Here is a 16,530-nt window from a genome sequence, read left to right on the forward strand (position 1 = left end):
GACCTTCATCTGTCATTAAGAAATGTTTGCTTCAGCGCCCCCTGGTGACACTGTCCTAAACATTTTACGTCACACCTATCTGCCTATTAATTAAATAACATTACATATAAACTCAGATATATGTAATAATCTATAAGACATTTATATGAATAATATAGTTTAACTTATATAAACCTGTAAGGCAAAAGCGGCTCTAAGTTTCCACTAGATTCATATTTTTAGTAGAAAAAGTAGAAGATTTCAGAAACCTGTAATACTTCTAATACATATATGAAGAGAATGAGGGGAAAGGCTAGAGAGACATTTTTGTCCAGATTTTTAAAATATAGCATCCAAAATAATTCTCCTAATTTAGACGGAAGCCATGCTTCCCACCTGAATCTAATCATAAAGAAATGCACAAATACAACTCTTAATGTTCATTTCCTGTGTTTTTCCAGTTAGACAATGCTTAAAGAAGTAAGTCAGAAGGACATTATTCCTCCCTACCTCATTTAGCATTGCTTCTCTCTCCCTATCAAAGCTGGGCAAGGTTCTCTGATCCACTCGTAGTGGTCTACGCTACTCGTCATTAGTGTTACTGTCTTCAGAGCTTTTAAGGTCTAAATGATCAGTCTGTCTTTAACTGATCAAAGTTCGATTTTAGGCGAGAGAGTCCTCATTAGCTATACTCCTATAAGTCATTCTACCTGCTTTGGCCTCACATTTTTGTCTTTTATCTTTCAGTTCCAAATGCAGTAAATGTGCTTAATAAACAGTTATTGCATTTGTAATTCAAATACCACATTCCAAAAGAAGTAAAAATAAATGAATTTTTACACTAAAAGAAAAGACAATTTCTTTCTGATTTAGTGCCGAACACTTGGGGTAAATTGCTAGATTTCTATGAGTCGTTTACATGAAGATTAAAAAAGGAAGGCTGATGCTTATTTTATAGCATTGTATCAAAAGAAATTTTAAAAAGCATAAAAGATTCAATCTGTCAATGTGTTAAAGAGAAATTCTAAGTCAACAGGATAATAAAAAACGGCAATCTCATTAATCACTAATTCAGCCAGCAAATGATATTTGAAAATATCTTGCCAGATCTTAAGGATACACTTAGAGTAGATCTATTTCCTGCTATATTCAGCAACAGATGTGTATATGACAAAACTACCAAACACAATTTATTAGCGTTATGGGCTTGTGATATCCTACCCAGCTTGTTAGTCCACAGGGAAACTTTTTTGGGTGGCATGTCTTTCCTCCCAGCTTGAACAAAAATATGTGGTACCCACCTCATTATAGCTACAGCTAGCCATGAGAGTTTGCCCGTGACCTAGGAATGCATGTTTTGGTCTCCTTCCATTATGCGGTAGAAACATGCTTGGAACATCACCAGCGTCCTGTCGTCCCCTCTGTGAAAACATACAAGCTGGAGATATCCATGGTAAAGTCCTCCAGAAAAGGAGCAGAAGTTTGTATCTTTTCTAAATCCCCTAGGCATCCCTCACTGTTCCATCACTACTGCCTAATCTGAAAATTCATTTTCTCCTTCCTGGTTCAGACTTTCAAACTTTAAAAGAACCTATCTGCAGTCCTGTTAAAATCGAGACCTTGGCTAGGAATTTTCTGTCTTAATATCTATAACTCATTGCTTCCATTTTTACTGTTAGATCTAAAATTCATTCCAGACTCCCAATGGCTCAGAACACTAACAAATCAATTAGCCCTAAGCTCCTCACATCAGGCTCATTCTCTCTGACCAGTTTTATAGGAGGAAAGTAAGAGGGAACCTGGCTTTGAATTCTGTGATGAATGATGTAATAGCCAAGCTGAAGAAACAACCTCAGAAGCCCTGAATCCCCATCCCCTATCAAATGCCTATAAAGAACCCTAGATCATCCTCTGTCAAATTATTTATAGGTGACAAGAAATATTTCTAATTATATCCATTCACAGCCACAGTCAGTGAATATTGTGCAAAGAGATTGCCAAAAAAGATTTTGCCAAGTAGGTTCCCAGCTAGGACAGCTGAGGTGGCTGCTGTGTTTGCATAATGGCTTCTATAAAAGTAGAGCCCAGATGCCTCTGTCCCGTCCTTCCTCAAAATTCTTAAAGGTATGTATGGTAGAAGAACACTTGGCTAATCCTACATTCCCGGTGATGGTGATTATTCATGTAAGGGAGATATTATTATTTCCCAATTTTTGATTTTCTTTTCAAAATTCCTAAGGATGACATTGTACATGATATAGTTACTGGTAGCTTGTGATTAAATGAGAAAAAAAATTCTGCATTATCTGTTTTTTCTTTCAACAGTAGTTGTCCGCTTTGAGCCTGCCACCTTCTTCATCTGGTAACACGAGAGGTAAGAGGAATTCATTATTTCACAGAACAAAGTTATCTCTGTATTGCTACATCTTAATGAGCTACCATCTAATTTCCCCATTAGTAATGGGTGTTCATTAAAAGAATAAAGGGTATTCTTTAAAAGTGACTTAAGGTTTCGACTTTTCAGGCCTTTTACCCAGACAAAAATTTAATGAAACTTCTCTTGCATATGTTGTTAGAACTTCAGAAATAGTATCACCATCACACATAATACTTACCATGACTTACTACTTCAGTTAAACTAGTAAACAAGACAACGTGATGAAATCAATCATGTGTTGATCTGGAAGTCAAAATTTTTGGGTGCCGATCTAGGTTTTTCCCTACATCTGCTTGCCTGAATCAAACCAGTTAGCCTTTATGTATCTTCAAACACAGCACACTGAAGTAGAATTAGCACTGAACCTGTATTTCAGAGAACTGGGCTGGTGTCACATCACTGCCTCTTACCGATGACCCCTTCACCTTTCAGAGGATTTTTTTTTTTTCATCATCCGTAAAATGAGGAGGCTGGATTCCAGATGACCACTGAGGTCATTCCAGTTTTTTCTGACTGTGACCTAAGTCCATGGTTTTTCAACCCCTTCCATGGAATCTAAGCGCTTACAGGCTCACCTCGGCAGTGGGGGGAGGGCATTGTGCATTTAATGATTTGATGATTCTTTTAAATAAGTTTATATTTAATACAGTCCTTATATTCATTTAGAAAAAAAGAGAACATTATGTATTTGGAAATGTTACTTATTCAAACATAAAGCAATTATAACCACGTGAGTGGATTTGGACCTTTTGCAACACATCTGAAGCTTGTGACCCACAAGTTGGGAAACAGTTTATCTAAGACATTAGAGGGACACCCTTTCTGTATTTTCACAGATATACTGAATTGTGGTAATCACTGCATGGTAGTGTATCGTTAATTCAAAACTGCTTCATGTAGAAACAAAAAATGTGATACAATAACATTTCTCCTTTGAAGAAAGCATCCTAATGTTAATGTTCCATTATTCATCTGCTGAAAATTTATCTCTATCATCCAGAGACTTTTTTAAAAATTGATTTTGAAATACAGTATATGGCAAATTCCACATCCAGCATTTTAAGTTGAGAGGAGGTTTTAATATGATGAAAGACCAAGATCCTTTCTGGAAAAATCTACAAAAGGTTGAGGCTATTATTGTCATTGTCACTGTGGTTTGCAACCAAGGCACTGTCATATTTTTCCCCACAGTATTGGGTATTGAACATGGGGCCTTCACACTAAGCTACATCTCCAGCCCTTTTTATTTCTTCAAATGGGGTCTTGCTAAGTCTCCCAGGCTGGGCTCAAATTTGTAACCTCCTGCCCCAGACTCTCAGAGTACATCAATTACAGACATACATCACCACGCCTGCCTCAACACACTGCTTTCGACAAACCATTTTGTCTTTCACTACACAGAAGTCAGCTTCTTTTACTCTGGTCAGAACAAAAGGACTTATTTTATTTGCTCATAATTAATTTGTCAGTGGGAAAAACTAACTTCATTTTGACTTGAAACTTTATATTAGCCATCAAGTTCAGAAGAACTGTTTAGAAGATTGATATTTTTAAAAAGAAAGAAACAGAAAAGACACAGCTATATGAACCTAAAACAGTAAGAATAAGATTTTTTTTAAAAGTGGTATCTAGAATCCAACAAAACTCAGAGAAATGTGTAATGAAAATCTGAAACTACTCTGATGCTTTATTCAAAAATTCAGATGCTATTTTTCTACAGTGATGATTTAAAGTTATTTTTGTTTAGAAAATACGACTGACTGAACAATTTAAAAACTGGTAAAAGAAACTAAATTTTGACTTAGGACAAAAATCATTTTGAGATTCTCTGCTTTCATTGTACTTATTTCACCCTTTACTTATCCAGTACACATCAGTGACTAGAAATTTATTTGTTCATTAAGTGTTTTCAACCTGAATTTATGTCCTGAAAGAACCCATGTGTCTTTTCACATCCAAATTTAATATTTTTCTACATCCAATTTTAATAATTTCAGGAAATATTCCTATATATTTGTTTCTAAAGAGGTTCATTTAGATTGCAAAGCCATTAAAAAGTTATTTTCTATTTCTGTATATCACCATAATGTAAATGAAAACAATAAGGAGGAGGGTTTGAGAAAAGGAAAGGAAAAAAAAGCAAATAGAAGAAGCAAAGATTCTGAACACACTTGGAACATAACAAATGTTGCTGGGTGGATATCATCAGTCCCTCCACATTTCCCAACTGCAGTTTACAATAGAGAGGAAAGAATGAAGGCTTAAAATGTCACAGCACTTAAGCTATAAAAATATGGCTTTCAAGTCCAGATGAGTGATCTTTCAGCATCTTGTCAAAAACACACAGGTATGATCCCTGCATGCAGAAATATGCATGGTAAATGAAGTTGCCAGGACAACTCCCCACCCAACCCTGAACTGTCATCTGGCTCTGCATCTTTCCCTAGGTGCACCCAGCCCAGAGCTGCCATCAAGAACCTGCAGCCATGAGTTCTGACTCTGAGATGGCCGTTTTTGGGGAGGCTGCTCCTTACCTCCGGAAGTCTGAAAAGGAGCGCATTGAGGCCCAGAACAAGCCTTTTGATGCCAAGACATCTGTCTTTGTGGTGGACACAAAAGAGTCCTATGTTAAAGCAACAGTGCAGAGCAGGGAAGGGGGAAAGGTGACGGCCAAGACAGAAGGTGGAGCTGTGAGTAAAAGAAAGAGGGTGGGAGGGCCATGCAATTGAGCCTTTTCTACTACTCGGGGGGTACTCACTGGATCCTTCTTTCTCTTTCTAACAGACTGTCACAGTCAAGGAAGACCAAGTCTTCTCCATGAACCCTCCCAAATATGACAAGATCGAGGACATGGCCATGATGACCCACCTGCATGAGCCTGCCGTGCTGTACAACCTCAAAGAGCGCTACGCAGCCTGGATGATCTACGTGAGTCTTCCCCGTGACAACCGTATGTCACCAACTCCATGAAATTCTTGTGTTTGCTGAAACAAATTAAGGACTTATTTTCAGAGTTTTCTATTGTTTATCTTAAAACCAATCATTTGGTTAGGGCTGTACATTATGACATGCTGGACAATACACGTGTGGAAAGCTATCTACTTAAATAAGTAGAAAAAGTTGAAGCATTTTGTACAGTACCGGATGACAAGACCGGATGTTACCGGTAACAGCGAACGAAGATGCTAAGCTTCATGAAACTAACACAGTGCAAACATCCCTTTCACCCTATCCTTAGAACAGTATTTCCAAGGTAGATTAATGAGGTGATTTCTGACTGAGCCACCTTGTGCTTTCCCACAGACCTACTCAGGCCTCTTCTGTGTCACCGTCAACCCCTACAAGTGGCTGCCGGTGTACAACCCCGAGGTGGTGGGTGCCTACAGAGGCAAAAAGCGCCAGGAGGCCCCGCCCCACATCTTCTCCATCTCGGACAATGCCTATCAGTTCATGCTCACTGGTGAGTGAATCCATAATTACAATCTTTACAAGCAAAAGAAAATATTTTTGTACTTTGAGAACAAAATGTTCTGTACAAGCATGAGATCAGTAGCAATAAAAGTGGGGAAATCAAGTAAGATTCTCCAGTTCCAAAATTACAGAGAAATTTACTTTCATATTAATCATGCTAATTCTAGCTCAAAAAATAATAAAATTTAGGCACTAATTCTGCCTTTTAAGTTTAAAATTTTAGTTGCAAGTCATCGTGAGCACCGTAGGAAAGTGGACGGGACATTAATAATATGGCAAACTTTTGAACCATGAAACAAATGACTGAATGGGACAGGAAACTGTTATTTATCTGTAATTGATTGATTATTCTCATGGGTAAGGTGAAACGATGCATTCCATATTCTATTACATAAGCGGCAGTAGGAGGGTAAGGCACAGACCAATTAGCACATTTCCTGATTAGTTTTAAAGTTTCTTGCAAAAAGCAAACCACAATTTATACTGTTTTTCTTTTCTGTGAGCGGGGAATTTTAAAAGCCAAATTTGAGTTTATGAGTGCTGAGTTTAGTATGTGCTAAGTGTGTTTGGTGTGTTGTTTTGCATTACCTGTGGTTTCTCTTTCACAGATCGTGAAAACCAGTCAATCCTGATTACGTATGTAGATGTCATGACTTTCTTTCTGTTAAGTTTTGACTACTGTAGTGGTTCATACCGCCTTACAATTCTGTTTTTGTTTTTTTATTCTCACTGGTCTTGCCAGTGGAGAATCCGGTGCAGGGAAGACTGTGAACACGAAGCGTGTCATCCAGTACTTTGCAACAATTGCAGTCGCTGGGGAGAAGAAGAAGGAAGAAGCACCCTCTGGCAAAATACAGGTGGGTCTGATAGTCGTTTGAGGAGAGAAGGATTTTTTTTAAATGTGATCACAATACTAAAAAACCATAGCAACCAATTACATATAAGGGCAGAAAATAAATGTTGGAAGAGCTTGTAAGAAAGGGATGAAGTTTAACAGGCAAGGTTTTCCAAAATCATTTATTAGGAGCAAAAAGTGGGGCCTGAAATACATGGAAATCAAGGCCACCTCCCTGGAGTGTCACACTTGCCAGTGAGTGAGTTCATTTTATAAAGATTTATCCAAAGTTACCGAATGCTACCCACAGGCAAAGCGACCAGGAAGGAAGTCAGTGGGAAGTTTTCTTTTAAAAAAAAAATATTCAGTTCACTTTTTCTAAAGTTGCTTTATCTATCTTATCATTTCTCTTAAGGGTACACTTGAAGATCAAATCATCAGCGCCAACCCCCTACTGGAGGCCTTTGGCAATGCGAAGACCGTGAGGAATGACAACTCCTCTCGCTTTGTATGTCTTTGGTCTTCCTTTTCATGGGAGAATCAGTGTACATGCAGTATGCTAACTTATTTGGTCCATATCTAATTAATAGTTTCTGCCTTTTAATCAGTCCTCATTTGTCTTTTCAAGGGTAAATTCATCAGGATCCATTTTGGTACCACAGGCAAACTGGCTTCTGCAGATATTGAAACATGTGAGTTAGCAGTAAATAGTGGTGGCTCAGAATCTTTTTCTTTAGGGGTCCATATCGGCTACTCTTGTTTTTGCCTGTGTAGTGTGAAATTTTTAAATGTTTAACTTTTCATGGTAGCCTTTTCTTTCTTTTAAATGTACTTAATCTGATTTTTCAGATCTGCTGGAGAAGTCCCGGGTTACTTTCCAGCTAAAAGCTGAAAGGAGCTATCACATATTTTATCAAATCATGTCCAATAAGAAGCCAGAGCTTATTGGTAAGGAGCGTCTTGATTTATTTCTACCAAGAAAGAATATCAGCCTATGATGGCCCTCTGAAATGTTTTGATGACCAAAGTAACTTGGTATACTGTTCTATTCCACGTGTTCAGAAATGCTGCTGATCACTACCAACCCGTATGACTTTGCCTACGTCAGTCAAGGTGAAATTACTGTGCCCAGCATTGATGACCAGGAAGAGCTGATGGCCACAGATGTAAGTATTTTGCACAAAGCAGAATATAGTAAGGCACTTTTCAGTATACAATATTTGCCTCTGTTGGAGTGAAAAGCATTTTCAGAGAGACTATAAATAGTAATACTTTTAGGCTTTCTGAACCCTGGAAGAAAATTACAGAATGTTTTGACATTCTCCCACATATATGAAAAGCATTAAATGTCCCTATCACATGTTGGGTCTTTGGCATTCCTTATCTAATTGTTCTTTTATCCTTACCTAATTCATTTTTTTTCTTTTTCATCTTATTGGTAATTTTTGGTCACTATTTCTATACTAGTATTTCTCTTTCTTCTCTATTTTACGTCAGATCCTACAACCAAGAATCTGGGAAACAGCCACAATATTTTTACATTCTTAAATAACACAAAATAAAATTCTCACAGTTCCTTATAATCACGTGTAAACACAAACTTTATTTTAAATGAATGTGAGCTAGTGGAATAGCTCTGTCCTTCTTGGGCAGTATTAGAAAAACTGTGTCATCTACCTCAAAAAACTGTTTTGGAGTTCTGTGAGCCTTTATTTTAATGTTTGAAACTACAGATTTTTTTTCCTTCTCCACCTCCTATTTAAAAGATTTATTACTTTTTATTTATTTTCTTTTACATGAGCTTTATACATATTTCATTTTTGCTTTAGAATTTCTGATCTTTTATTATTCTTAACATTTTTAACTTTAGTATTCCTTCACCTTAAGAAAGGATGGAAAGTTGTTCACAAAAGCTTTTTCTTTCAAAAAAGTTTATACTCTATTTGTGTGCCTTTATCTTATAAATGCCAGCTTTACACCTAAAATGTACCAATAAACTTAATGAAAAAATAAACATTTGTAAGTTTAAAAAGGCCTTTAATATGCTAAAATTATATCAGAACTCTTCATTATAGAATGAAATTCTAGAAGTTAGATTTTTTTAAATGCTATTTGAAAAATTTAGTGACTGTATTGTATACCTAAAATGTACCAATAAAGAAAAAAGGGGGATAAACAAAAAAATTGCCAGATTTTATTCACTATAGCTTATTAAAATATCCATATGTCCAAAATAATTTGAAGATGTGAAATACCCCCCAGTCCAGGCGGGTTTAAAAAAAAAAAAAAAAGGTAGCATTAGAGCCAGGGATTTAGCTCAGTGGGGCTGCCACCTGCCTTGCAAGTGCAAGGTTTTGAGTTCAATCCCCGTTACCACAAAAAATAAAGGAGCAACTTCCCTACAGGGTTTCTGTAATAACTGGTGGGTTCTGTGAACAGGTAACCCTAGTGAGATAAAAATGGAAGGCAATAAGTCTTAGGAGATAAGAGCAGCACATACACATTCTCTACTTTCTCTGACACCTGCCCTATTTATAAGCCTTTTCAAAGCTTAGCATGGTTAACTACAAAATCAATAAAAATATGATAAAAAACAAAAATATTTTGCTGAAATGAGGAAGTTCCTTTCACAAATGTCTCTTCCCCATATGAGCACTAAATGACCAGAAAGAGTTTGCCCATAGGAATCCCACAGTCAGCTGAGCTGTGAATAGATATCAGAGAGGGACATGGAAAAATACTTGAAACCACTGCTATTATATTCTCTTTCTGACTGATTCGTGCATGCCCATTAGTATAAAAAGTTAGACTATGATTATGTTTCAGGTTAGAACATAAGAGAAAAAGAAGCAAAGGAGAGATTTGGGAGACTGGGGATAAGAAGGAAAGAAAATCAAGAGACCACAAGGAGCACATTTTGAGGAGCAAATGAAGGCTGACATAGAGAGTTGAAAGAAGTCCTGGTCTTATGGTCTATCTTTGAGTCTCGGTTGAGTAAGGGCAGACAAGTCACATGAGATTCTCACTGTCCACATGACTGAACTAGAAAGACTCAAACATGCCTCTTGGTATTGCTACCTGGATCAAAGAGGTAAAGAAAACGAGGGCCTTCTGAAGCTGGCACAGTGCCAGTCAACTATAATACAAGGCCCCATGTGGAAAAAGTGGGGAGGCAGATCCTCCACATCATGAGCAAGTCAGCCATGGTGATAACCGAGAGGTGAATAAGTGTTTCTCTTCTGACAGAGTGCTGTGGACATCCTGGGTTTCAGTGCTGATGAAAAGGCGGCCATTTACAAGCTCACCGGGGCTGTGATGCACTATGGGAACATGAAATTCAAGCAGAAGCAAAGAGAAGAGCAAGCTGAGCCAGACGGCACTGAAGGTCTCACTCCCTATTGTTATCTTTCACTTGGCAGAACCAACACCGTGAGCTTTTCAGAGGCAGGGACCATGGTTTTACTTTTTTTTTTTTTTTTTTTTTTTTTTTTTTTTTTAATCTAGCTCATGAAGGGCAAAAGTAGTGGGAAGAAAAAACACACCGTCATATGCCTTGCATAAGGGAGCATATTTGTGAAGATTTGTGATGCCTGTCCATTCTATATTTTGTTGAATTTTTATAAGCCAGTATTCTCTAGTTGATTAAAACATTTTTAATCTAGTGAATAATTTGTATATCCACATGCACTGGAAAAAAAATCGAGATCTGAATTTCCTTATCATTACTAGGTTAAGGTTTCCAAAATTACTGCTATCTTTGGTCCACTTCTGCCATATTTTAAATATCACACATGACATTGATTATCCAAGCTCCAGTTTATCATTATAAGTATGATTAAAATTAGGGGGCATAACAGCAATGATGCTGAACAATATGGTTAAATAAAAAGGTTTGACAATATTTGCACACACTACTATTTGAGCAAAACTTTTTTCTTCATCATCATCATTCACATCTTAAATTGTGTAAGCTATGTTTAGTTTCACCCTTCTCACTTTGCCCCTGCAGTTGCCGACAAGGCAGCCTATCTCCAGAGTCTGAACTCTGCTGACCTGCTCAAAGCCCTCTGCTACCCCAGGGTCAAGGTCGGTAATGAGTATGTCACCAAAGGCCAGACTGTGCAGCAGGTAGGCAGGATGTAAACCCCATGATTCATTTGAACCATTGGGGACTCAAGAATTCGCGTGTGTGCAATTTAAAAAACTAAACCACGACTCTTTTTAAAGGTGTACAACTCGGTGGGCGCTCTGGCCAAGGCCGTCTATGAGAAGATGTTCCTGTGGATGGTCACCCGCATCAACCAGCAGCTGGACACCAAGCAGCCCAGGCAGTACTTCATCGGGGTCCTGGACATCGCCGGCTTTGAGATCTTTGATGTGAGTAGAAAATTAGCAAATGCAAATCACTAGTCATCTGATTAATCTTAGAGCTTTTAATCTTTATGAAGTATACTTTATAAAAAATACAAACTGTAATTCCTTCTGACACAGGTCTTTGAAAGGAGACTTGAAGATAATAAATAGGAATAAATAGAAATAGAGAATTCTATTCTTTCACATCTAGAAGTCTGAAAGAATGGCCTATGAAAGTTTAAAATATTCACAATCAATCCTAGATCCAATCACATGAGTATAGAAATATTTTCTTAAATTACGCTATGGGAATATTTACAAGAATTCACATTTAATACCATTTGCCTAAAATACATGATTTCATGAAGTTACTTATAATCTGAGGAGTCAATGCTTTGTTTAGAATTATACTTTAAGAGAACAATATCAAGATGTATGATATAATAAACCAAAATGATTTAAATTCAGAAGAAAATATTAGTACCTGTACTGTAGCTACTAAATACTTAAAAGTTATGCCCCATTTTCCATATTTATTCTTTCCTATAGTTCAACACCCTGGAGCAGCTGTGCATCAATTTCACCAACGAGAAGCTGCAACAGTTTTTCAACCACCACATGTTCGTGCTGGAGCAGGAGGAGTACAAGAAGGAAGGCATCGAGTGGGAGTTCATCGACTTCGGGATGGACCTGGCTGCCTGCATCGAGCTCATCGAGAAGGTTTGTTTGACTTTTTAAGCCTTCAAGACAGGAAAGACAAGTTATTAATGAATAATGTACAGTACTTTGAGGAAAAATGATAGCACCATATATATGGATTCACCTTTTAACCTAATAACTTCATTATCCCCTACTTTTATTTCTACATGATTTTGTGGGAATGGGAGAAATGAATGAAATTACAGTTGGCTGTCTGAGTACTGAAATTAACAGCATTGTACCCATAATGGTATACTGAGCATGTATCATCCTCATGCCTAACAAGGCAGAATGTATCAAGATGCCTTAAAGGTTGGACAACATCCCTTCACAATCTTTAAACACTCTCAAAACTGCTAGAGCTCATTGTGGATCTATTGATATCAACATAGTATATGTCTGAACTCTATCCTAAGCAGTGGGAAAGAAGAAACAAATGCTGTTATCATCTAAGGAAACTTCAAATAGCCAGGTCAAAATTCACCAAAAACATACAAAAGAATACAAAAGCAAACTAGATGTGGACAATTTGGGAAAATATGCTGATTTTTAAATATTAACTAAATATAATATCTCTACTGCACATGAAAATTGTGGAGTCCCCAGGACAGGTATTAATTTTCTTCTCTACTTCTTCAATTTCTGTCTCATCAAACTGGTTTTTGAAGATAATTTGTGAAATCATCACAGTTACATCAAATTTGCTACTGAAAGAAGTCATATTCTGCTTAGAATGCAAAACCAAATTACCACTACTTAACTAACTCCATGCTGGTGGGGGAAGTAGCTTAAAGTACAAAGAGCTTTAATGATATAGCAGAAATGCATTTTTCTCTTGGCAATTATTCATCTTTAGTCATCAGACATAATCTTTCCTCCTCATACTTTTGTTATGTCTACATTTGGGGTGAAGGAAGTTACACTAGCAGCAGATAAGAAGGTATTCCTACCTATATATTTATGGAATAAGAATTTAGCTTTGGAATGGTACTTTTAGAATTTAATTTTATACACAAACATAAAGTTTGCCAAATGGCATGGATGGACTTTTTAAACTGAGTCTTTCTAGCAAACATATTTCCCATATGTCCTTGATACATAATGATTCTTCCACATTCTAGTTCTGGAGTAGCGAACAGGCAGTGACGTAGGATCATGCCTCTTTAGTTTATCATTCCAATTCAAAATGTGACATGATCAGGTTTGCACCAACTACATTAAACTACTGGGGCATGATTGATTGAGTGACTCGTCATTCTCATTCTTTTTTTCTATTCTTAGCCAATGGGCATCTTCTCCATCCTGGAAGAGGAGTGCATGTTTCCCAAGGCAACAGACACCTCCTTCAAGAACAAGCTTTATGAGCAACATCTTGGAAAGTCCAACAACTTCCAGAAGCCCAAGCCTACCAAAGGCAAGGCTGAGGCCCACTTCTCACTGGTGCACTACGCCGGCACCGTGGACTACAACATTATCGGCTGGCTGGACAAGAACAAGGACCCCCTGAATGAAACCGTGGTGGGACTGTACCAGAAGTCTGGATTGAAGACTCTGGCTTTTCTCTTTGTTGGGGGACAAGCTGCTGAAGCAGGTAGTTTTTAACACATCAGTATGTTCTAAGAATCACAAAATAGGAATATACTGTTTATCAGACACAAATACAGTTATAGCAAAACCTAACATGAAACTACTGACCAATGTAAGTTTAATGAAATGAAGCATTTCTAATAACTATGGCAAACTGTCTTAGGACTTTCAGAGCTAAAATTAGCACTATGGATCATTTAGTCCGCATTCTCATTTTATCAATAAGAAAACAGAGACTCCGCCTAAGTGATTTGCTCAGGATCACATAACTCATTTGTACTACTTTAATAGTATTGCTTCCTTCAAAGATAAGGCAGAGTTGGAGATAAGGAAATCCTTTCTCAGGGCCCTTGTACATGGAGAAATGAGGTTTTGTCTTCTTAACTTGCTAAGATAAGATGGAGGCACTGGTAAATATGAAGTAGGATCTCCCCTGGGATCAAGCTTGTAACTTTGCCTGTTCTGGGGAATGTACCCACTAATGAAGCATTGTATCTTCCAGGAAACTTGCACTGCTGACGTGGAGTTGGGGAGTCCTACCCACTCCCCACAACTGCCCTTTCACTCACTACAATTTTTGTTATTTTGTGAGCCAATATATGTATTTCCTTAATCTACAACTGAGGGAAAAAAAGATATGGAGAGAATAGGAATGAATGCAAATTTAAATTCCAAAAGAATTTTGGGAAATCCTGATGTCTGCAGATAAATTTTTTGAAAAAAATTTAATTTTTCTATTTTCAGAGGGCGGTGGTGGAAAGAAAGGTGGCAAGAAAAAGGGCTCTTCTTTCCAGACTGTGTCTGCTCTTTTCAGGGTACAGTATATTCTTGAATTCCAGAGGCATACTTTTATTAAAAAGTAAAACTACTGTAACAGTTTTTAAAGATACGCAAGGCAAAAGTGAAAAAAATAGTGACATACTGAAAAAAATCTGAGAAATGTTTTGGTAAAAATTCACCAAAAAGAAGATACAGTTTGTCCCTTCACATCATACATTATGATGGGGCCAGGGATCTAGCTCAGTGGTTCCCCCACCTGCTTCACAAGCTCAAGGACCCTAGTTCATTCCCCAGTACCAAAAAAACAAAACAAAACATTTGATCAAGGAGCCATTCCCCACTGAGTCCCGCCCAAATCTAACAGATCTAGTATTAAATTTCACAAAAAATCAAGTCCTCTTTTTAAAAACCCACAGGTGGAGGGAAAGGGGAAGAAAAGAATGAGATAGGTTATGTATGTATGAGTACCAATTCCCCAAAATGAATGCAATCATAATACACTGAAAATATGTATGAATAAAAATTCAAAATTTAAAAATTTTTAAAATTAAAGACCCCCCATGTCTTGTTACATCAATTTCCTATGATCAAAATCTCAATACGAATTTTCTCTGACTAGAAGTATTGGAAAATACTGGGCTGAAACTGACTGATTTCGTGTAAGCAGTAATTTCCTGTCTGTACCCCATATGCATGGTCCCTCTTGGTCATCATGATCTGTTACAGACATGTAATAGATGGGAGTGTGAGATGGGGCACAACCTACTGTAGATAACTGACAGGAGCTCTCATGGAGACACAGCTGCAGATTATTCTAAAGCATTTTCTGTGACTCCACAGGAGAATCTGAATAAGCTGATGACCAACCTGAGGAGCACTCACCCCCACTTTGTACGCTGCATCATCCCCAACGAGACCAAGACTCCCGGTAAGACACCTGTGATAGCCAGGTCAGACTCTGGTGTGATCGCTCTCCAGATTATTATATGGGAACATCCGTTTCTTCAGGTGCCATGGAGCATGAACTGGTCCTGCACCAGCTGAGGTGTAACGGTGTGCTGGAGGGCATCCGCATCTGCAGGAAGGGGTTCCCAAGCAGAATCCTTTACGCAGACTTCAAGCAGAGGTTTGTGTCTCATAACTTCCCACCTTTTACATAAAGCAGTGTTTAATGTTTAACGACATTCATTTTCCAAAATTTAATCTATCACCTGCTAATTTTCTTTATAATTTGACAGATACAAAGTTCTAAATGCCAGTGCTATTCCAGAGGGTCAATTTATTGACAGCAAGAAGGCTTCTGAGAAACTTCTAGGGTCTATTGACATTGACCACACCCAGTACAAATTTGGCCACACCAAGGTACCAGCAGCCCAAAATTTCTATCATATTTTGATCATTTTCAGACTTTCTCATGAGTGGAAATAACATATTTAACTTGTTCTTTGCCAAGGTTTTCTTTAAAGCTGGCCTCTTGGGAACCCTAGAGGAGATGCGAGACGAAAAGCTGGCCCAACTCATCACACGCACCCAAGCCATGTGCAGAGGATTCCTGATGAGGGTGGAGTTCAGAAAGATGGTGGAGAGGAGGTGAGGAATGAAGCACAATCTTCCTCTGCGTACTTCTAGAAATGAATTCCGTGCATTCACCGCTTTTGTTGTGAGGGGCACTTTACACATTCTTTGCCACTTGCATCTCTTTTCCTTTTCCTATCACAGGGACTCCATCTTCTGCATCCAGTACAACGTCCGCGCCTTCATGAACGTCAAGCACTGGCCCTGGATGAAGCTGTATTTCAAGATCAAGCCCCTTCTCAAGAGTGCAGAGACCGAGAAGGAGATGGCCAACATGAAAGAAGAATTTGAGAAGGCCAAGGAGGAGCTGGCTAAGTCGGAGGCAAAGAGGAAAGAACTGGAGGAGAAGATGGTAGCGCTGATGCAAGAGAAAAATGACCTGCAACTCCAGTTTCTCAGAAACGCTAAGATTCAGATTTAAAGAAGCAGTAGGTGCAGAGCCACGTGTCCCACAGCATGTGCACTGTGTACCCACACATTACTTTGGTCACTAACATGCAGTCACAAAATAGCCCTAAATGCTTTTTTCTTGTTGTCTAACATGCAGTCACAAAATAGCCCTAAATGTTTTTCTTTCTTGGTGGAATCATCCTCTTAGATTATTCTCTCTTTAGTAAATACTCTCATGGATGAAACAGAAGTTACATTACTGGTACCAGGGCAGAGAAAAGGTCAATTCTGCCTTAAATGTGAGAAAATGGAGTCCTACAATGAGTAATTGACTTTTCCAAAAGTAGCAGAGGTTACTAAATTGCAGCTTTTTGCCAAAGACTAGTTTTCCTGATTTCTCTTCCGAACTTGGCTATTTGGAGGA

The 16,530-nt window shown here is 38.0% G+C and overlaps 1 protein-coding gene across 7 annotated transcripts in view; it reads left to right on the forward strand.

Annotated features, from left to right (window-relative positions):
* Positions 1–16,530, forward strand: part of LOC104855903 (myosin-1) — a 103,485-nt gene that overhangs the window by 30,928 nt on the left and 56,027 nt on the right. For 2 of the 7 annotated variants that reach the window (XM_010614988.1, XM_010614985.2), the window contains exons 1-20: positions 4,903–5,106; positions 5,201–5,344; positions 5,720–5,876; positions 6,496–6,523; positions 6,630–6,744; positions 7,138–7,230; positions 7,351–7,414; positions 7,572–7,670; positions 7,785–7,888; positions 9,969–10,107; positions 10,732–10,850; positions 10,950–11,099; positions 11,625–11,795; positions 13,056–13,368; positions 14,106–14,176; positions 14,982–15,069; positions 15,150–15,267; positions 15,380–15,503; positions 15,595–15,731; positions 15,861–16,119. The exons of 2 other annotated variants lie outside the window; for them this stretch is intronic. In XM_010614988.1, the coding sequence (XP_010613290.1) occupies positions 4,903–5,106; positions 5,201–5,344; positions 5,720–5,876; positions 6,496–6,523; positions 6,630–6,744; positions 7,138–7,230; positions 7,351–7,414; positions 7,572–7,670; positions 7,785–7,888; positions 9,969–10,107; positions 10,732–10,850; positions 10,950–11,099; positions 11,625–11,795; positions 13,056–13,368; positions 14,106–14,176; positions 14,982–15,069; positions 15,150–15,267; positions 15,380–15,503; positions 15,595–15,731; positions 15,861–16,119 (2,697 nt within the window). Of the gene's footprint in view, positions 1–4,902; positions 5,107–5,200; positions 5,345–5,719; positions 5,877–6,495; positions 6,524–6,629; positions 6,745–7,133; positions 7,231–7,350; positions 7,415–7,571; positions 7,671–7,784; positions 7,889–9,968; positions 10,108–10,731; positions 10,851–10,949; positions 11,100–11,624; positions 11,796–13,055; positions 13,369–14,105; positions 14,177–14,981; positions 15,070–15,149; positions 15,268–15,379; positions 15,504–15,594; positions 15,732–15,860; positions 16,120–16,148; positions 16,163–16,530 lie in introns of those variants that run through there. 3 more of the 7 variants (XM_010614986.2, XM_010614984.2, XM_010614987.2) reach the window with 3 other exon arrangements.

Source organism: Fukomys damarensis, unplaced genomic scaffold, assembly GCF_012274545.1.
Source record: "Fukomys damarensis isolate Sample0158 unplaced genomic scaffold, DMR_v1.0_HiC HiC_scaffold_13, whole genome shotgun sequence".
In the NCBI taxonomy this organism is placed as follows: domain Eukaryota; kingdom Metazoa; phylum Chordata; class Mammalia; order Rodentia; family Bathyergidae; genus Fukomys; species Fukomys damarensis.